Source organism: Thunnus maccoyii, chromosome 1, assembly GCF_910596095.1.
Source record: "Thunnus maccoyii chromosome 1, fThuMac1.1, whole genome shotgun sequence".
In the NCBI taxonomy this organism is placed as follows: domain Eukaryota; kingdom Metazoa; phylum Chordata; class Actinopteri; order Scombriformes; family Scombridae; genus Thunnus; species Thunnus maccoyii.
Window position 1 is genome coordinate 36152945 of NC_056533.1, and position 22076 is coordinate 36175020.

The window sequence follows — 22076 nt, forward strand, 5'->3', positions numbered from 1 at the left end:
TCGTCTACTTTTGTCTAGTTATTTCACTCATTTCCTGATCTTTAGATTTGACTTGTTTTTTTCTTTTTCTTGTTTTATTTATCAATGTGGGGAGACTAGCGACGGCTATGTGGAAGCTAATGAGGATCCAAATAAAGAATAAACAGTGGTATCAACAGAAAAATACATGAATATTTCCCAAATTATCAAACTATTCCTTTAAATATTAAAACATCCTAGGCGACAGGTGTGAATCATTTGCACAGAAAAAATTTATAACCAGCGATTCCTTATAAACTCAACAAATCCTTCAAACTTTATTATTCTTTCTACATCATCATCACTCTAATGTACAAAAAGTCAAATATACATTAACCAAAGATTTATCCATAACAGTAGTTATTGTACTTAACCTGCTCAATAAAATACAGTCCACATATAAAAGTCTTCTCAGCTGTTTAGTATTCAGTAGATACAGTTTGTCTTCACATATTTCTCTCACTGTAAAATCCAAACACTACTGGTTCAGTTTAGTAACGTTTGTACAGAATATGTGCAGAGTGAGACAGAAATCATAACAGCACTACAGCGACCGCCGTCACCGCAGACAGAAACATCCATCAGTTTTGGGGCCCTTTGGTTGACTCATGTTGTCATCTGTCGTCCTGACCTGACTGGAAGTAGGAGTGGGTGATATGGACAAAATCTATCTTGGTCCATGTCATTTTATATAGTAATAATGACAGGCTACTGTATATTGTGATGTAGTAAATTTCCAAGGAACTCAATTAAAAAAAAAAGGAATAAACAAACCAATAACATGAGAAAATGGGAATGTCTGTTTTTGGATAATAAACTGAGTTAAACACATGCAAAACATTTAAATGACTCCAACACTTTCTAGAAAGGCACTCCTATTAATGGTTAATAAATAATTTATCAATGCTTTATAAATCAGGTATAAGGTATGAATAAGAACAATTTTTGGGTTGCCAGGTTTAAAATAAAATCTCTTTAATGGACCTTTTTACCTCTGACTTTCTTTAAAAGAGCTGCAGAGGATGCTAGCACTTAGTTTCCCATCAGACTCAGCTGTACTTTATTTAGCGCTGATTAGCAAATGTTAGCATGCTAACGCGCTAAGCTAAGATGGTGAACATTATAGTAAACATTAACTAAAAAACATCAGCATGTTAGCATTCTTACCTGAAAGCATCACTGTGCCTATATACAGCTTCACAGAGCTGCTAGCTCTCATTAAACAACTTATTAACATTTATAACTGCAGATTTAATAGATTATTATAGGAGTAGATTATTAATAACTTACTAACATTTATAATACATTTAGAATATAAACTTTTGCTGATGGCTTATTAGAAAGTGAAACCTGGCAACCAAAATAGTATTTTCTTTTAATACTGTATCTATGAGGCATTAATAAATGATTTATTAACCACTAATAAAGCTAGTTAGAACTTGAAAAAAGGGTTCTTATCAATTTGTGACATTGCCCACAGGTCTAATGAAACCAGAGCTATTAAAAGATAATTCTGGTTTATTGTAACTTGGGTTTTACTTTAGTTTTGTCTGTTATAATAACATTGTACTCACCAAAGTTATTGTTGAGATCACAGCAACATCCTACAAAGATGTCATCAAGGGCAAAAACACTAAAAGTCAGACGATCTGGCAAGTTGTAAATAAACCAAGACCAGCACCAGGCCAGCAAACACATTCAAACGATATGATGTGCAAAAAAAGCTGAATAATAAGTATACAGTTTAACTTTATAGATTATTATTTTGGAACTTGCTGCATCTTGTACTGTGTTCTTTCCTTCAGCACTACATGAAATATGTGTGACGACACTTTCTGAGTGTTGCTGAGTCTCATCTGACACAAAAAGCTTCGTTTTTATGATTTGTGAAAATGCATCTTTATCTACCAGTGTGTGTGTGTGTGTGTGTGTGTGTGTGTATTGATGGGGCGTGTGGACAATAATTCATGCCAGTTATTCCAAACTGAAACTGAGCACAACTGAAATATTGGTAATAATTCCTCGCTGCACAGGAAAACTGTGGCAACTACGTCAGGTCAAAGTTGACACAGGATGTCCATCTGTAAATTGTGATGGATGTTATAACATTCACTTTTGTTTTCCACCTTTTTGGTTAACCTGTGGTGTGTTTAAAACCTGTCTGATCGTCTGACTGCTTGTGTTTTTTACCACGTTTAAATTTGTTGTAGCGATGTCGCTGCAATATCTTCAGTTAACTTGATGAGTTTGTTATTACCAACTGAGACCAAAACTATGAAAATAAGACCCAAGTTGTATAATTCTGCAATTATCCTTCAAAGGGTCATCGATAAAAAGTCATAGAAAGTTCTGTTCATCATTTCACAGAATATATCGTCATGTCGGCCAATGCTAGTCAAACCTATATATTTTTAAACACTATTCTAAGATACTCACAGTAGCAAATAAATACTTTATGGATGCTTGAATCTGTTGTTGAGGTTTGGCAAATATCCCGAGATGTTGAATCTTCATCCTGGACTGCTGACACCTCTGCTGGAGGCTGTAATATCCAAAAAGTGACAAGAAAACAAACAGCGTTCTGCTCAGTTTCATGAACATTTCCCTCTGACTCGAGTTTGACCTCTGACCTCTGCTGTCAGCCCTCCTGCTCCTGGCCTCTCTTCTCTCTGTCTGAGTTGGTATTTCCATCGTCATTGGGTTCTGTGCCCTGGCTCTCCTCCCCGCCGTCAGACTCTCTCCGTGGGGCTGCCGGGTCTCTGACAACTCCATCCATCTCCACCTCCCCTTCCAACTCCTCCTCAGTCTCCTCCTCCACCCGGCCCACAGTGTCCGGAATAATCTCCACCTCGATGTCCGAGGAGTCCTCGCTCTCCTTGAACCACACCTGCTTCTGCCCCTCCTTCCTTTTCTTCCTGGTCAAGATGGACCTCATGCTGTACTCGTCCCCGTCTCCTCTGCCTCTCCTGGAGGGCCTCACCGAGGGGCTCCCTTTGGGGACGTGGTTGGTGAAGACGCCGCAGGAGGAGCAGTGGCGGCTCCGTCTCTCCAGGGGGATGACCCGGCTCCGGCCCTGGGGGAAGGTGCTCCGTCTGGGGATAGCGTTGTTCCAGCGCCTGGATCCCCCGCGGCTCTGGTCGGCCTCGTTCTGGAAGCCGTCGTTGGTGTACTGCAGGGAGTCTCTGTGGCCGGTGCGGGGCTGGTCGGACCTCAGACAGGAGCCAAAACACTACAGGCAGGAGAGAGACCCCTCATTAATACAGCAGTTAATGAAGCATGGAGGATATTGAGGCATTGTTCAATGTTACAGATGCCACCGTGGTTCCCAAGAGTGAGCTAGGTTCATTTGTTCTGTTTTAACACAGAGCCCTTCTGTGGATTTCAGCTGATAAATATTCATCAAAGCCACACAGGAGGAGCTCTGAACATGCAGGCATTAAACAGCTGAGGCTTTCTCTGACGTCTGACTGTACGGAGGTGCGTCTGTGTCCTTCTTCACAGCCAGAATAAATAATAAATAAATAGTTTCAAAGGGGAAAAAATGTTTTATTTAACAAGTTATTGACTGCTGAAAGTTATTTAATAATTTGAAAGTGTTTTTACTTTCATAACTCCATATAACCAACATCACAATACCAGAGTGATACCATGAATAAAATCTATCTGTCTGTCTAAATCCCAAAATAAGTGAAATAAAATGAATAAGACCAATCTAAGACAATTAATCAATTAGATTCTAAAATAAAATTAATACAAATGTCATTTCTTTACCTGCACACAAACAGTAATGTAAAAAATAGTGTTTTTAGGTGGAGATGCTGCACAGAACAAGAAATACTGTAGTTACACCACCCATTCAAAAACCACATATTATCATTTCTGTTTGTGTACAGAGTAAAAAAAAACAAGTTACAGCATTTAAGTGAGTTTTAGAGGTGCTGGTAGGTGTATTTTTGAACATTACTAAGAGTCAGGATAGCTAGTTATCTAGATAGTTTCTCCCTGCTTGCAGTCTTTATGCTAAGCTAATGCTAATATATATAATAATATAAAACTCCTCCTGGCTCTATATTTAACACACAGACAGGAGATTGGTACAAATCTTCTCATCTAACTCTCAACAAGAAAGTGAAAAGGCGTACTTCCCAAAATGTCGAACTGTTCCTTTAATATGAGAACACATACAGTAAACAATCACATACAGCACAATAAAATAGGACCTGAAAGACGTGAACAAAACAAAACAAAAACAGAATAATATTCATGGCTGTTTAAAGACCTGATGTGACGCCAGTGTTTCCGAATGAAGTTTGGTTTTTATAGCTCAAAACATGAAGAGTACTGACCTCACATATTTTGTCCATGCTGGTGTTTCCCTTCCACAAGCGGGAAATCAAGAAGCCAATCACAATGAAGCAGAGGACCAGCACGGCCGCCATGATCAGCCCCAGGAGCGCCATGTCCCCCGCACGGTAGCCAACGTTTGAAGGAGACGGGATGGCGACCGCTGCAGAGAGGACAGGTGAAAATTACACCTGCAGAATTTATATACTAAATATACTGAATTACAAACAAACAGACAAAAACGTGCATATATGTATAAACCTGACGATATTTAGGAAAATCTAATTTCATATCGACAACCTGTGATAGAAGGACTGATCATTCATATGTGGGAATACAAAGTGTGTGGCATTTAAAATTTAGTTGTGCAGACATTCCCCCCCAAAGATTCAGTGATCTGTTGCTTTTATGTGATGTTAGATATGTTGCTTCTGATTCTTGTTTATTTAGGTGTTTGTAATTTAAAATAAGTTTGGTGTGAAATGTCGTCTCTAATTTACTATGAGTGAAAATGCTAATGTGTATTTTTGTTTGAGTTTATTTGAGGACAAATCAAGAAAATAATAATGTGACAACAGCAAGAATGTTAAAAGTAAATAGTAAGATCCGTGTAAGATATGATATAATTTATGGGCCAATTTTTGAGAAATTGTATACATACATGTATAATTATCATTGAGGTCTCACAGTATGTTATGGTAAAACATACAGGACTCACTCAAAATAGACACCAGTTACTGTATGGAGGGAAAGGGGGTGAGATCATTTAAAAATCCGGGACCAATTTATTTTGTAGCGCTTTTTTGGACCCAATAGAGCAAGATACCATTGACTGTATGTAAATATGGACGACGTGTCTCCACTTCCTGCCGCTATGCAAAAGTGAAACCAAAGTATCTCCTTCTAGGGAGCTGCCATTGGAGCCAGAGTCTGTGCAGTAGTTGGGACGGAGGTTTGAAAGCGGCGGTCACAGCTGTCAATCATGATGTCACCCCCCCCTTTTATATCATCAAATAACTAATTAAAAACAAACTTATCTGAAAAATGAGCACTTGGACAAACATCAGCATGATAAGAACGACCTAAAAAATTTATTTGACATGCAGTTGGATTTTTTAGTTTGGGTCATGTCTCATCCGCTAACATGGAGGGGGCGGGACTTATGACCTATACTGCAGCCAGCCACCAGGGGGCGATCCAGATGTTTTGGCTTCACTTTTGGGGATCTGTCATGTCGTCCATCTTTATATACAGTCGATGCAAGATACCACTACTAAATATATACTGCTTTTTAGAAAGTGATAGACATATATATATATAAGAAAATAAACACTTCTTGGCTGTTTATTGTTGCTATAGTGACATGATGTCATTTTAATGTTATTGTAACTGAGCAGTGAGTATCACAGAGAACAGCAGTGATCTAATGAACTGATGGTCTTACCAGGTATGACCTGAACAGAGAGGGCTGCTGTACCAAACTCCCCCGTCGTCGAGTCCACTGCTCTGAGCTGCGTTCATAAAAACAGTTTAACAGTTAAGAAAACTGCAGCAAAGTGTCAGTAAATGCGAACAGAGATGCTTTATTGTGCTTGTCTTCTAAAAAGTTGTCAGTTTTCACGTCAGTCACCTGAAGCGCGAAGGACTCTGTCTTCACAACTCTCTTCAGGATCACAAAACCGTCTGAAGTCACGTTGACGTAGCTGCTGTACTGCACCTCGTACTTCACATCTGGATTCAAACCCTGACACACACAGAAATGCACGAAAGAAAATTATTTAAGAATTTTATTATTATTTTATTATTATGGGAGATGTAACATAGTTCCACATAGAGAGCACTCACAGTGGCGAAGTCCTCGTCCCGGGCTCGGGCCCTGAAGGGCCGGTTGGTGCTGCGGTCTCGGAGGATCATGCTCTCAGGGACGGAGTTGCTATAGATAAATCCCTCGTATCGTTCCTTCTCAAAGCGAGGAGGGTTCCTGCTCTTCTTCATCACATCGATGGTCACCTGCGTCACCGCGAACTGATCCCTGTTGGTCACCTGCGACGCCTGACGGGTCCACGGTCAAGAGAAGTGTGTTAGACACTAATGTTCAAGTCTTAATTTGCCTGATCAATCAAGTAAAATCTATAAGTTGTATTGTTTTGTTCATCTGAAAATATGTTCCAGACTGGATTTATTTACCAGAACAGTGAGAGATATTGGACCGACAATATCAGCAGCTTTAGCCATGGTGATGTTTCCTGTTTCCTCATCAATCTGGAATATATTTCCCTCGTTTCCTGAGTATGAAAGAAAAACATCATAAAAAACAGATAAAAAGAAAAGCAACACAAATATCTGTAGCCGGAACATGAACATATCAATGCATCAATCAGAATATTTTCTAATGTTTAGTCTGTCCTCACTGATACAACTTATAAGTCCAAACAATCAAACAGCATCACCAACTACAGTCTGGAAGATGACCTTAAATCACAAATAAACAAACTGTTTCACTAAAAACATCTTAAACTCTATGAAGGTTGGAGTTATAGCAGGGCTGTTGTATTAGACAGCGTCAGGTTTAGCTCAGTGTAACTAATAAATGGCAACTAAGTGAATAAATGTATTTTAGATTTAATTTAATTTATTATAGTCCCCATTAGCTTAATCAAAACAGAGCTATTCATTTTCAGTTGTTTTTTTTTACTGTTTGAGTAAAGCATCTTAAATTAATATAAATAAAATGTACTGTTATTATCATTATTAATAAATATAATAGGAATAAGAGCATCTTTAGCTGTACCTTAATTTGAATAATATTTTGAATTAGAATATTAGTATTCTTCCTTTTTTGCATTTTTGTATTTGGCAATGAATATGGGGGATTAATTCTTAAGGAGAACATGTACTGGTCCTTTATGCAGCCCCTCAGTTCAGCCTCTGTCTGAAACAGGCTGTTTTAGCTCCTGTCTCTTTAAGACCCCGCCTCCTGATGAGCTCACTCTGTTCTGATTGGTCGGCTTCAGGAAGCTTCCTCTGGCTACATAAACAAACAGTAGTAGCATTTCACTTGTTTTTCCCGTTCTTTACTACAAATGTCTCTCATACTCGTACATGTTCGACCGCAAATCAGATCCAAAACATGTGAGTGGACAACGCAAACAACCTTAGCAACAACCTTAGCAACAACCTTAGCAACAAAGGCTACAGAACGGACAGCCATTAGTGGGTATGTGCGAACAACCTGATATCATTATAAACAAAAATTATCAATTGATCTCCACTAGAATCAAATGAACAGATGGAAATATAAGTTTGTTTGTTAGTTCAAACCTCTGAGTATTCTGTAGCTGATGTGTTCGCTCCTGTTCTTGTCTCCGTCTCTGGCGAACACCGGGCCGGGCTCCAGCACCAACGGCCCTTCCTGTGGATTAAAATCATCATTGTGCGCTGATTCTCCTAGCTCACATTTGTATTCATTTATACAGGTATGTCTCACTGGCAGGCCTATAAAATCAAACATCTGATGAGCTCTCAGCTTGTGTCATCCCAGGGGTAGTTATAGATCAAGTGTGTTCACTGTTTTTTAACGTTTCATCAACACCCCTCTCCACTGTCTATGAGCAGAAGTTGCCCTCGACAGTGGCTCAAGTTCCAAGATACTGGAGGTTACAGCATTTTATGTTCAACTTCAACACATGGCTGACAACTAAAGAGTCTACAGCCATGCTAGTGATCTCTGAGACTCTACTGAGACACAACAGTGCTTTGAGCTAAATGCTAACCTCAAAATGCTAACATGTAGAAAATGACAATGTTTGCACAGATTAGGCAGGTAATGTTTACCATCATCACCATCTCTGTTTAGCCCATTAGCATGCTAACACTTGCTAATTAGCACTAAACACAGAGTACAGCTGAGGCTGGTCATAAACCAAAGTATTGGACAAAACTGAAATTTAACTTGATGGTGCTACAGGAAAAGTCAGATTATCATCATAGTTGTTACAATTTATCCTCTGGGGACCATGAATATCTGCACCAGATTTCATGATAATCCATCCAATAGTTGTTGAGACATTTCACTCAAAAAACCATGAATGTGAATCTGTTAGTGGCGCTAGAGGGGATCAGTCAGCACGATTGATCCTCTGGAGATGATGAATGTGTGTACAAGATTTCAAAACTGAGGGCATAGGAGTACTGTATGGCTGCAACCAAGAGTTATTTGCATTATCAATAGGTCTGACCATTATCTTCTTTACTAATTGATTGATTGTTCAGTGTATGAAAATGTCAAAAAATTGTGGAAAATGCTGATCAATATTCCCTGAAGCCCAAGTTAAGATATTAACCCAGAGCCCAAAGCTGTTGAGGGAATATAGCAAATATTCACATTTGAGAAGCTGCTACCAGAGAATTTTGGCATTTTTGTGTTAAAATAATAACTAAATATATATATCAATTAATAATTAATCACTGCCAATTAATTTTCTGTCAGTTGACAAATTGATGTATCATCTAATCAATTAAGCTCTAGAGTACTATCATGTGTAGTGGAGTTCAAGGGGGCCCAACAACAAACTTTTGCCGCGGGGCCCCAGAGGAGGTTAATCCAGCCGTGTTCATCGCTCCAGTAGAGACTCACAGACTCTGGAGGCTCGTGGTCGAACAACAAGTTATTCATACACCTAACGTTGAGTCTTCCCTTCATGAATCTCTTACTGTAAAGCGTCTTTGAAAGCAGACTCACCTCTTTCTCGGTCAGATTGACTTTGCCTCTGTAGCCGCCGCTCACACACAGTTTGGCGATTCCCAAGTTGGTCCTCGTACACGGCTGAAACCACGGCGGCCGGTTATCGACGTCCTTCACGTGCACCGTGATGGAGGCCACGGACGTGAAGAAGGGCTCGTTGGAGGCTGAACCGTTGAACGTGTCCTGAAACATTTTAGAGGTCAAAGGTCAAAGAGAAGCAGACTTTACCTGGACGTTGATGCTTTTTTTTAATGATTATTGTACCTGCACATGTAAAACCAGAGAGATCTTTTGTACGACATCGTAGTCTATGATGCTTTTGACGAGTATCTTCGGTGTGTTGATGTTCTCCAGGCGGAAATATTTATCCTGGTTTAACAGACAGAAAAAGAGAAATAAAAGGCTTTTAAAAAAAAGTGAGAAAGAAAAAGTTTTGTGGCTTCTGACACTTGATTTCTGAGAAACATGATCGGTAAATTGCCTTCTTCACTGGTTTTAATGGGACATACTGTAGATTTGATTGTCATCTGAGTAAAAAATGGTAAAGACGTGTAAAAATACTCTGCTTTGAATAATAATTTCTCTAATATGTTTTTTCCACCTAAATATAAAGTTACCTGGTTACATCTCCTCCCTCACTGAGAAACCCAGAATCTATAAATTTATAAATATTTTTAATTTCTAAAGTTTTCCTGTTGGACACCAGATGTCTCCTACTTCACTGTGAAGTCTATTCTCAGTGTTTCTGCACTGGAAGATTCAAGTTTCCACATCACACTTGTGTAAGTTGAATATTGGACCAGGATCGGCTCCAAACTAGTTGTCCCCCTCCAGTCAAAAACCTGTTTTTCTTCTTGTTCCTTCAGTTGGACGTTGTCCTCTTCACTGTGCAGAAACCAGTTAATGGTTTGGAGACACCTTCCCACTCACTTGAATCAGAATGTGTCCAAACTTTTGACTGGTGCCGTACGTACAGAGTTTGTTTTCACCTTCATCTGCTGAAGGAGGAAAGTTTCTCTGTGCTCACCTTAAATCACGATTTGTGACATCACAACTAGTTTGGAGCCAATTGTGGTCCAGTATGTGACTTACACAAGTGTGATGTGGAAACTTGAAGCCTCCAGAGCACAAACACTGAGAGTGAACTTTACAGTGAAGGAGGAGACATGTTGTATCCTGCAGTTAAACTTTTTAAATGAAAGATATTTGCATTTTTATAGATTCTGCATTTTTAATGAGAGAGAATGAGGATTTTAAGATTTTTTAATTTGTTAACCAAGCTTTTTTTGTGTGGAAAAACCACATCAGGCATAAATTATAAGTTCAAGCAGAGTTTTGTATTAAAACATGTTTGGAAGGGATCTATAGACTGAGATTGTTGATGAGTACAGAGAAACATTCCTCCTTCAGCAGATGAATATGAAAACAAACTGCACAGAGAAGAGAACAACATCCAACTGAAGAAACAAGAAGAAAACATTTTTGAGTGGAAGAGGACTTTAATACATCTTAAGGACAGAATTATTTTGTTATGTTGGGACTACAGGAACAAATTAGTTGCTGAGTTAATGCACCAATGTTGCATTGTCACCTACTAATAAACAAATAAACGTACAGTAGATACGTTTTGATGTTTCCATCACTCAAAATAACTTTCTACTCATCTTTATGTTGCTTTAAAAGAATAAAACCAGTGAGATCAATCACTATATGGTTGCAGCAGATATGATCTCACCGTTGCAGACTCTAAGCGGTAGTACAGCGGCTCTGAGTCCACATCTGTAGCTTCTATCAGTCCAATGCTGGTGTTGACCGCAGTGAGCTGCAGGAGACAAAACTCAGAGTCAACATCGGCTCACAAAGTGAGACAAACTGTAAATACATGAACATCTGGAACGCTGCTCACCTCATTCACTTCTAGTATGTAGTGGTTTTGTGCAAAGTTCGGAGGGTTATCGTTCACATTTTCAACCAAAACTTCAACAGACTCTCTCACCTTGAAGAGAGAGAAGAAGAGTCAGATCAGAGCTGATGCTCAGGATAAATTGTTTAAATCATCCAAGCACCAATAAATACTCATGGCAGCTGTTTAAAATGCATTTGCTTGGTTCGTTAGATTACTGTTTGCTTCTTTAACAGGTGATTTTGTGTTTGCGACTGATGTACTCACTGATGTGGAGCCTGCTCTGCTGCACCGAACCCAAACCACCAGAGTTGAAGTGGACAATGACTAAAAACACAAACCAGTTACATGAAGTTTAAAGAAACATCTCAAGTTTAACACAAATACTGATAATTACATCGTCATATGACAATAAATAAACACTCAAGGAGCACTTTTGCTTTAATATCAGTATATATGTATAGTTGCAGTATTGTTTGGGCTTCGTTACCTCATAGTCCAGTCCTTTCTTCACCATCAAGGCGTTCCCTTTCAGGTAAAACAGATCGTCAGGGTTCACGTCGACTGTCAGTATTACATCACTGTTGGAGATGATTTTAACCAACTGGACGTCAGCCGTGTTGTTTTCTGCGACCGTCACAGGACCAGGAGGCACCGTACAAACTGAAAGAGGTGAGAGGAGTCAGAAAAATCAGATTTTAGAGAGAAGAGTAACAATGAACACCATTAAGTGGGATACAACTGACCTCTACAATCCTTAAAGACCAATTGTGAAACCTGACTCATGCCTATGCACCCACACAGATGAGTAAACTGTCCTTTTAGGGCCTTTACTCACGAGGTTTATATCCTAACTTCTCTACTAAATGCTGTAACGCTTTTCTTAACCTTAAAACTAAACCGACTGCAGAACATCCATCGTTGGATTAACCTGTTTGGGTGCTCCAAGGTATAACTTTGCTGCTGTTCCCTTATTAACTGCCTGACTCTATTGTGTACATTGTGTCCCTTCCAACTTCCCACTAAGTGCAATACAAACAGCACCAGAGAGACCCAGAGACTAACCAGTGCTCCTGTGCTGGAACAATACTACCTTACATGAAGTTTTCTGTGTGTCACTTTGTGGTAATTCGATTAAATACAACTTTATAAAGGAATATGCACCATGTGAGTGTAATGTAGCTGAAAAAAAAGGTTTTAAATGTAGATTTTGACACAGACTCCCAAGTTAGGACCCAAAAATTGGGTAATAATGCTCGACCTGTCTTAGTTATTGTGTTTAAGTCGTGCTAATTCCCCCCAAAACCAACTGACATGCTGTGAACCATAGATTTTTTGGGGCGTCTAGGGGTCTGTGGCCCCCGAGCAGTTGCCTGAGCAAAGCAGGAAACCTTGAATAAAGGAACAAGTTGTGGTAGCTGATCAGCTCATGTGAAACTCTTTTTGCTCACCGTGGTCCTTTGACTGAACACTTTTTGTCAAATTTTTTCACTGTGTCACTTTGTACACATGAAATAAATTTAATCTTTTGGATCTTTGAAGCCTCTTCTGTTTGTTTTTGTCAGTGTGCAGGTGATCTGTTTATGAAATGAGCCTCGAATAACTCTCATCTTAATACTTAACCTAATCTAGATTTAGTCGTAAATCAAATCTTAACGTCAGCATCAAGTGCTAAACATAAACCAGTCCACTGAAAAAGTGAGTATTTAAGCAGTGGTTCTCAACCTGTGGGTCAGGACCCCCTCAAAGGGCCCAAAATCTGAGGGGTCACCAGATGATTAAAGGAATAAGAGAGAAAATTAAGATTTCTACTGCATGAAATTATGTTTATATTTTCTTCTCTTCAGGAGAAAAAATACTGTTTAGTTCTTAACATGACAGGGTCACAAACAGATAAAGCTTCATGGGAACCATTGCTTTAAGAGACCAAAAAACTGAAAACATGAACTCTCCCTCTCAGCAGCCTCATCAACATCCACCGCTCCCCTCCTGCCCTCACCAGCAAACCGATGACGCCCTCAGCAGAAATCAGAGCTCTACTCACGTCTTTGAGCCGGACAAACTGTACAAAAGCAGACGGCGACGACGCATCCGAGGAGAACGTTCACAGGTTTGCTCTTTGATTTCAGTTCCATGTCCTGATTTCAGACGCACCAACAAATGAAGTCCTGAGGAGGATGAGGAGCCCGTGGTACCAGCTGGTACTCGTCCACATAATGCCCTGTCTGTGCTGCCCGGCGAGTGGGAGTCGACTACAGTTGCAATGTTTGTGACTTCATCTTACGGGCACATATTGCATTAAGCGCCTGCCAGCAGAGGACTTGCAGCCTCCCACAAAAATACTTGCATCTGTTTTAGCTGGACGGGTCACTCTGTATTGGTGGCCCTGCTGCATTCTGGGAGGAATCCAGTAGAGGAATGTTAGCAGCTGGAAAAATTTCTCACATGCTTGACACTCTTCAGGTTAGACAGACCTGTTTAAAGTTGTATATTAGTCTGTTTGTTAATGTGAAATTCACTGGTGATCATACATTACATCCTGCATATACATACATACACATACATACATATGTACAGTATTCAGATACTTTACTAAGTAAAAGTACCAATACATCAATGTAAAAATACTCCATTACTAATAAAAGTCCTGCATGAAAAATCCTACTACAGTAAAAGTACATAAGTATTATGAGCTTGATGTAGTTAAAGTATTGCAGTAAAAGTAGTGGTTTGGTCCCTCTGACTGATATATTATTATATATGACATCATTAGATTATTAATAGTGAAGCATCAGTGTTAGAGCAGCATGTTACTGTTGTAGCTGCTGGAGGTGGAGCTAGTTTCAACTACTTTATATACAGTTAGCTAGTTTAGTCCAGTGGTTCCCAACCTAGGGGTCGGGCCCCTCCAAAGGGTCAGCAGATAAATCTGAGGGGTGGTGAGATGATTAATGGGAGAGGAAAGAAGAAAAAACAAAGTTCTGATACACAAATCTGTTTTCAGTTTCTGGACTTTTTCTCTAATCTTTGATTTTTGCTGAAATATTGGATCATTTGAACATTTATTGAAATGAAAGCATGTGAGAAGTTTAGAGGGAAAAATCACTATTTGGTGGAGCTGTTAACAACTCATAGACATGTGAAATGTGACCCCGACTACACACTGCTTTTTGTAAGACGTCAAAAGCCAAAAAAGGTTGGAAACCACTGGTTTCATCTTTAACAATGTGTTGTATTTTAAAAGCTTGTTATATTATCCATTGTGTCAAATCTTCATCTGAAAAGGAACTAAAGCTGTTAAATAAATGTAGTGGAGTAGAAAGTACAATATTTCCCTCTGAAATGTAGTGGAGTGGAAGTATAAAGTAGCATCACATGGAAATACTCAAGTAAAGCACAAGTACCTCAAAATTGTACTTAGTTACTCTCCACCACTGAATATGTACACACATACAGTACATACAAATAAACACACATATAAATACCTACTGCAAATTCATACATGAATCTTCTGAGACCTCACTGACTATCTGGTGGGTCAGTCACTACAAACTCATTCTTTGCAGCCAAACATTGTTCAAACCCACAGAACACACATTATATGAAATATATCAGGCTGAATTTTGGGGGAAATGTGTATAAAATGATACACAAAACATCTAGAATATTTCTATTTGAAGGAAAAGTGCAGACTATTTTACTCAGTGTAAATCATCATAGAGCTTCAATTAAGAGCTGAAACAATCTTCAAATCTATGTGAAAAAACTCATTTAAAAGTTGATGTGAAGCTTTTATTCAGCTTCAGCAGTCTGAGTTAGTCATATCAACTGGATATCTGACACATTTACAGTCTTTTTAGCATCAAATTCCCTCTTTGTGTTTCCTCGGACAGTGTTTCCCTGTTGAGCTGCGGTGGAAGTATAGTAACAAAAAGAGGAACTTTGGAAAGATATCTACTTGATCTGACTCATTTGAACAACTGAAGCTTCATATTAGCTTCAGATTTCCCCCATCACTTCCATTGTAAGTGCATCATGAAGGGATCTTTTGATGGTCAGTATGAACAGGAGGAATGATTACAGCAAGAAAAACATGTTTAATGTTCATTTAGGCTCCTGACTGTTGTTTTAAGAGAGGTTTAAATTTGACTAAAAAGTAAATCTTTCCTCCCAGACGGCATTGTTTTCAGAGTGGAAACGTCTCATTTAGACCATAATAGAAGACTCAGACTTTATCATGAGATCATACAAAATTAACCTATTTATCCATTTTTAGCTTGCAAATAAACAATCACATATGTACTTACTGTGAGGCAGAAGACAATCTGGATTACATTAAATGATTATAGTTAAATTAAAGAATAACACTTTTTATAAACATTACAGGGATAATTCAGTGAATAAATAAAATGTAACAGGATGTAGAGTTTCATGTCAGTTTCAACTGGTTTCTGTATTTGTGCTGATTTATAAAAACATGATGGACTTTTCTTTTTTAAACATCCCATTTATTTGGAAGGGTGTGAAATGTTTTCCTCTGCTTCTCCTTCCTGTCTGATGACAGAAAGTCACAATGGCACAAACTGGGACACATGATGGTTTCACATGTAAACAAGGCAGCACTGTGCGCGCGCACACACACACACACACACACACATACACACACACACACACACACACACACACGGCTGTAATACGTTTAAGTGCTGATACACATACACACACTCATATATCCCCCCCCCCCCCCCCCGTCTCCTCTGTGTGGGAACAACAAGCTCACAGTGTCATGATGTCACATGAAGCTCCTACATTACATGTTTCCATGCGGAGATGCTCCTCGCTAACACTGAACGCACAGTTGATCAGGCTGAAAACTGTGAAACACTGAAACTCTGCTGAAAACTCTGCTGAGTGTTTAAAGCTGTTATTCTCCCCTCTGACCACCGGGAGGAGCCTCAGCTGCTCAGATCAGCAGCTGGTCCACGTTAACATGCGCCGAAGAGTCCTGCAACTAACAATCATCCTCAGTATCAATTAATCTACCAAATATTTTTCCAGTTAATCCCAAACTGACGCCTTCAAATGTCTTAAAGATATTCAGTTTTCCATCATTTATGACAGAAAAGTTTCAAATCCTCACATTTGAGAAGCTGCAAAACAGCAAATGTTTGGTTTTTTTCTTAAAAAGTTACTGAATTACTGAAAAAATGATAATTTGATTATCAAAATGGTTGCTGATTAATTTTCTGTCAATCAACTAATCAATTAATCGACTAATCGTTGCAGCTCTAATTGTGATTTCTGTGTGTTAGAAACTATTTTCCATTTGTTCTTTCATTGTATCGACACACTCACTGAATTTCTTCCAGAGCTTCATCAGAGAGAGAGAAATACTCTATATTTAGTAAAAAATAGTTGAATAATAAATATAATGCATATTTCACATGCATATAAATTATAAAGACATGTTTTAGTTTATCATTTGCACATCAAAGTTATCCACCCGCTTCAGCTGTGAACAATACAGCACAAACATTGTGAAGTAAACAGCTCAACATAAACACAGGAAATCACAGCTGTGTGTTTCGATTAACTACATTTGTAATATGATGTAAACTGAATTTACAGCCTTTTAAACTTATTCATAGCAAAAAAAAAAAACCTCCAACAAACCCAAAAAAACAGAAAAAGCAGCCATTTCCCTCAAAAAACTGCATTGAGAAATGTGATAATTTATGTTTTGCAGTGTATCTCCAACTTGTTTATGATGTTTTTTACCTGCAGGTTTGACTTGTCTGTACTGTTCACACTGTGTACAAGACGAAACAGACAATAAACACACACAAACATATTCAACCTCAACCTCAAAGGCTCAGATAGAGTGTTAGCTTTGAGTTCAGTGCCAACTTCAGTGTGTTGCACTAACTTTATTCTAACAACATGCATATTAACATGCCCAGTGTTACATGCTAAAGTGCAGATATGCCACATTTTACATGACTGAGGACAGTGGTGGATTGTAACGAAGTACATTTACTCAAATACTGTACTGAAGTACAATGTTGAGGTATTTGTATGTTACATTTATCTGACACCTGTAGTTACTTTTCATATCAATATTTTACACACAAAATAGTATGAGTTGTTAAAATTAGCTCTACATGGACCCCATTAAAATGCTGCTTAGATGTACACGTCAGTGAATCAGTATTAATATTCTAATAATAATAATAATATATGTATAATACATATAACACCCTAAATACACTTTGATACTTTAAGTACATTTTGCTAATTGAGTATTTTTTTCATTGTGCTGCTTTCACTTCTTCCACTGATTAAAGATAAAAAAGCAAAGTTGTCTTTATTTTTCATTCACCCAACAGTTTTGTTTCTGGGGTGTAATGAGCCTTTCGGCCTCATGGGGGCGCTCAGACACATTCAGTTTAGTTCTTGTCTGAGTTTAGTGTTTTTGTTAAACTTTGGACTTCTCACTGACCCTTTTATATAATAATTTGGGCAGTATTGGTGATGTAACCGTTACTTGGGGCTGGTGGGGTTTAGCAGAGAAGCTAATCTCATTAGAGACCTACTTAATAGCATTCTTGTTCCGCCTAAAGCAGAGAGAGAGCTGTGGCCGCAGACAAGACAATTGTTCAATGTTAGTTTACAGAATTATGACATTTTTTATATAAAAAAACAACTATAAAATGAAAAGTTAATTCATACTAGGCCTCAGGACCTCCCGCAACCTAAAACCCTTAACACTACTGAGACGTGACAAAGAAGAGAAAATGGATTTAGCTTCACCTTCGGTTTACAGAGTTTCCCTTTAAGCTAAACGTGAAGCTTGGCTGTTATAGTTTGTGATCGTGATTTTGCTTGTTTATAAAACTTCAGGAAAGTCTCCCTCACACACACACACACACACACACACACACATGCACAGATTATCACACAATTTGCAGATTTCTCAGTCATGACAGGAGTGTGAACAGATCAGCTTGTTGTAAATCTCAGAACTTCTCTTCTTCTAGTAGTTGAAGCTAAAAAAAAAAAAGCAATTTCAGTCTTTCTGAAAACTGTATTTACATTTTCAGCATTTTTGTTGACAAGTATGCAGACATGTTCACAAGTCTGAGTTTGCATTTATTTAACTTTTTATTGAGCTGAGATACAAGTTTACGACTCTTTCAAACAACTTTTGCACATTTGCAACTTGTTCTGATTCAATATCAGAGACACGCTTGACATCTGAGGCTCACTTCTCCTGTTTTGACATAATCTGTAGAAAAGATGCTTTTGTTATTTAGATCTGGTGAGCTACACCGACTGGCCTGATGGAGGTGCTGTGATTAAACCTAAAACCCTGTGAAAGCTGTCCAGTTCTGATGAAACATGGACAGTTAATGCATCTTGTTCCTGGCTGACCTGCATCATCGTCCTCTGTCACATTTTGACATGTGACGGTAGGAAAAGATCAGGTGTAAACAATGAAAGTAATGGTGGCTGAATCCCATTCAGCTGCTTCAGTTTCAGGGTTCTGGTAGTGTTCATGCAGCCTCACTGTCACACTGGCCCTGTTCACACCTGGTATTAACATGTGTCTTGGGTGATCCGATCACAAGTGAACAGCTCTAAGTACAGCTGTGAAGCTCTGTATTGAGATCCGATCACTCAGACCACATCCGGAGGTGGTCTGGGCTGCATATGACCACATTCTTTTAGCAGTGTGTACGTGAATGTGTTCTGAGTTACATTGAAGGACCATCTACTAAACTGATGTCCTCTGTGTAAGTGGAATTATGTGCATTTGTGCACCAATGGCATCATGTTAAAGTGAGAAATAAAGTTGCATCACCAATAACTGCCAGTCATCATCCACTGAGCCCCTCCCCCCCCTATCTGTCCATCTTTATATTCATTGTTTATATTTTGAGTAAAGAACAAGAAAAAGAAGTGAAATCCTGCTACTAATGTTTGTTTACATAGCCTATTGAGCCAGAGGAAGCTCCCTGAAGCTGACCAATCAGAACAGAGTGGGCTCATCAGGAGGCGGGGCTTAAAGAGACAGCAGCTAAAACGGCCTGTTTCAGACAGAGGCTGAACTGAGGGGCTGCATACAGGGCCAGTAGAAGATAAATAAGGAGTTTTTAACTGTAAATCATGCAAAGATATTCCAGTAGAGCCCCAGAATATAAATATAATAATGTGCATGTTATATTTTAAGCCTACAGCATTATAAAACCTACATCAATAAATGAAATAACACAAAACTGAAAAAAGCAATTGTCATCAAAAGAAAATATGATGCGTTATTATGATCAATGTTATTGTTATTTTGATTATTAATAAAACATCGTCACTTCCATATTGCTGTGGATTATGGGTAAAAGTTAGTCTGCACCCCAAGCAGACAGCCACATGAGGCCCCTTGTTGTGGACTTGATGAATAGTGGATTTGGTCCAGACCTCGACACTCACAGACCTCCTGGAAATGTGTCCGTTAACTCCACGAGTCTGCGAGAGCGGTGAAGCCCAGACATTTGTATTCAACGTCAGCGTTGACAGTGAGGATGAATCTCCTGGTGTGACAGGCGGTCGACACAGTGACATCACAGCTCAGGATTATGGGATGTAGGTGTGTCACATGGACGTGACAATAGAAAACAAGTGTGAATGGTGAACAGAGTGTCTGCTGTGGAGTCTGATGGGCTTTACAGACGCACTCTGAAACCGGGACAGCGCTGCTGACCTTTGACCCACATGGCGGCTAAAGGTTAAAACTATCCAAACTGAACAGTTGGCCGATGCCTCGGGACGAGCAGGCAGCCTGTTGTCACTCTCCATTCATACGTGCCAGTTTGTGACTCGATGTTCTTTATATTCTGGATTTTTAAATAGAAATAGAGAAAAAGTAGATGTAATTTTAAGGATTTGAATGAGGTAATTTGTGTGTGTGTGTGTGTGTGTGTGTGTGTGTGTGTGTGTGTGTGTGTGTAAAAATCATGTTGGATATTATTATTCAAAGTCAAGTATTTTTATATTTATATTATATAAAACATGTCTGGAGGGAATCTTTAATCCCCAGAAACAAAAGCGTCTAAATGTTTCAAAACAACTAGTTCTGCATTTACAGCTTTGTTGGTGTCAGCAGGAGCAGCAGACTGGAATCAGGACCACAGCCCACTGAAACCAGTGAAACCACCAGTGAAGATTCTGCAGAGGAAGTAGAGATAAGATTATCTAAACTTAGTTAGCAGATAAACAGTATTTACTGTACCTCAGTTTTCTGCACTGGTTTCATCAGAAACTCAAATGCTAACTATTAGCTTACCTCAGAGGTTTTCAAATACAAGTCTTAAAGGTTCACTTACCAAATTTTCTCTGCATCAAATGTCCAGCAAAGTTGAAATAAATGATGATATTTCTGCACAAAAACTCCAGAACTCTACATGAACTGTATTTCTATTAATGGGAGATGTGGCATCTCCGTTGTATGACCAGGTCATTAACCAGAGCACTGGTAACACTGGTGTAAGTGTTGATGAATGAGTTCTTCACTGTATTCATTGTTGAAAATGTTTGATTTTACATTTATTCTGTAGGAGGCTCGATATCACGACCTCAACTGGTTCAGTTTTGTGGTTTTTCTGTTTAGTTTTGTTCAAAATTGACATGTTTGGTGTCGTAGTCGTGTTTCACACCATCCTCTTCAAATTAACACATAGTTCTTAGTCCACTTATACTTCACTGCACTGTTTTAACTCTCAACCTTTCTCTTTTTGTAATTGCTAGTTTTGATAAAGCAGATAAAGCTCCTACAGCTGAAAATAACCTTGCTATCTGTGGCGACTAGCAGGCGGCTGAATGAAGACAGGTGAGGTCATGTGACAGCGATGTGTCACTCAAAAGCAGTTCAGGTCGTGTCGCAGTGAAATTTTGTTCCCCGTCCGGATTAAACTGTTATAAATGTTATCTGAACCAGAGTCCACCTGCTGAGTTTGTGTGATTAGCTTTGACTTCACTTACAGAACTTATTTCTTACACAATAACTCAATGAAGGAAGAAAAGCTGCTAAAAATAATAATGTTTGGTTCTGTATTTATTGCTGCACCGTCCAGTTTGAATTTTAATATCACACTAGTTAGTTTACAATGACAAGGAATAAATAATACTTACTTTTCTTATTTGTTCAGTTTTTGTATTATTGTATTAATATAATTGATATATCATCATATATATATAATTCTATGGAGGAGCTCTATTTCCCATAATCTGACAAATTATAAGGTGTCAGATTATATGTGGGTGGTAGTTTATCTCCAGGTGGTTGGATAGTCTGAGTCATAAATCCAAACCTGCCGTCTATACAACAGAACTAAGTTCTAAAATAAAGGCTGAGTCATAAAATTGAAGTCATAAATAAATGATGGTTTCTTTTTTTAAACCTTGTGAAAGTGAGCCCGGACGGGTTTCGTCATGCGGTGAGCTCCAAGTCGACGCTGCTGCTGCTGCTAAAACACTTTTTGGCAAAATAACGGTGTCACGGTGCTAAAGGCGTCCGGAGGAGGAAAGATAAGCAGCGAAAATGTGAAATGTCAAGAGTTCAATGTTCAGCGACGAGAGGTGATGTAGTCGTCTTGTGCTGCCTCCTGTAATTTAACATTTATAAATCTCTTGTTTGTGTCTTTATCTACCTCTAACATGGCTTTATTTTATTGTCTTTATTTTTCACTTTTTCTGCTTGTATACATCTCTGTCTTTATGTTTTTTTATGTCTTCATTCATCTCTTTTTGTCTATTTCTCTTTATTTATCCTCATCTCTTCTCTCTTTGCAGCCACTCTGCATCAATAATCTTCATTAGATGGTCAGGTTGCATCACTCTTTCTCTCCTCTTTTAGGTTGGGAAGCAAACTCCAAACACACACATACACACACTGTCCCTCAGTAATTAGCCTTATCCCATCAATCAGCAACATCTCAAAGCACTCCTGTCTTCTTATGAATTTTTTAATCCTGTTCCAAAAAGTACCAGATGGAACGAGGAGCTCCCACCTTTTCT

The 22076-nt window shown here is 38.7% G+C and overlaps 1 protein-coding gene across 1 annotated transcript; it reads right to left on the minus strand.

Moving 5' to 3' along the window:
• Window positions 1-276: 276 nt before the first annotated feature.
• Window positions 277-11708, minus strand: cdhr5a (cadherin-related family member 5a). The gene is made up of 13 exons (XM_042412577.1): window positions 11500-11708; window positions 11277-11336; window positions 11013-11102; window positions 10842-10928; window positions 9371-9475; window positions 9104-9289; window positions 7684-7774; window positions 6550-6647; window positions 6208-6414; window positions 5993-6106; window positions 5807-5873; window positions 4365-4525; window positions 277-3247 (listed from the first exon to the last, which is right to left on the minus strand). The coding sequence occupies exons 1-13, from the start codon at window positions 11524-11526 to the stop codon at window positions 2657-2659; spliced, it is 1884 nt and encodes a 627-aa protein (XP_042268511.1). The 5' UTR covers window positions 11527-11708; the 3' UTR covers window positions 277-2656.
• Window positions 11709-22076: the final 10368 nt, after the last annotated feature.

Excerpts from the sequence above, each read along its gene's own strand:
- cdhr5a (XM_042412577.1), bottom strand. The coding sequence starts at position 11,526 with ATGGTGAAGAAAGGACTGGACTATGAG. Across the intron at positions 9,290-9,370 it reads CTCTGGTTTTACATGTGCAG|GACACGTTCAACGGTTCAGC; the intron begins GTACAATAATCA and ends AAAATGTTTCAG. Across the intron at positions 6,648-7,683 it reads CAGCTACAGAATACTCAGAG|GAAACGAGGGAAATATATTC; the intron begins GTTTGAACTAAC and ends TTTCATACTCAG.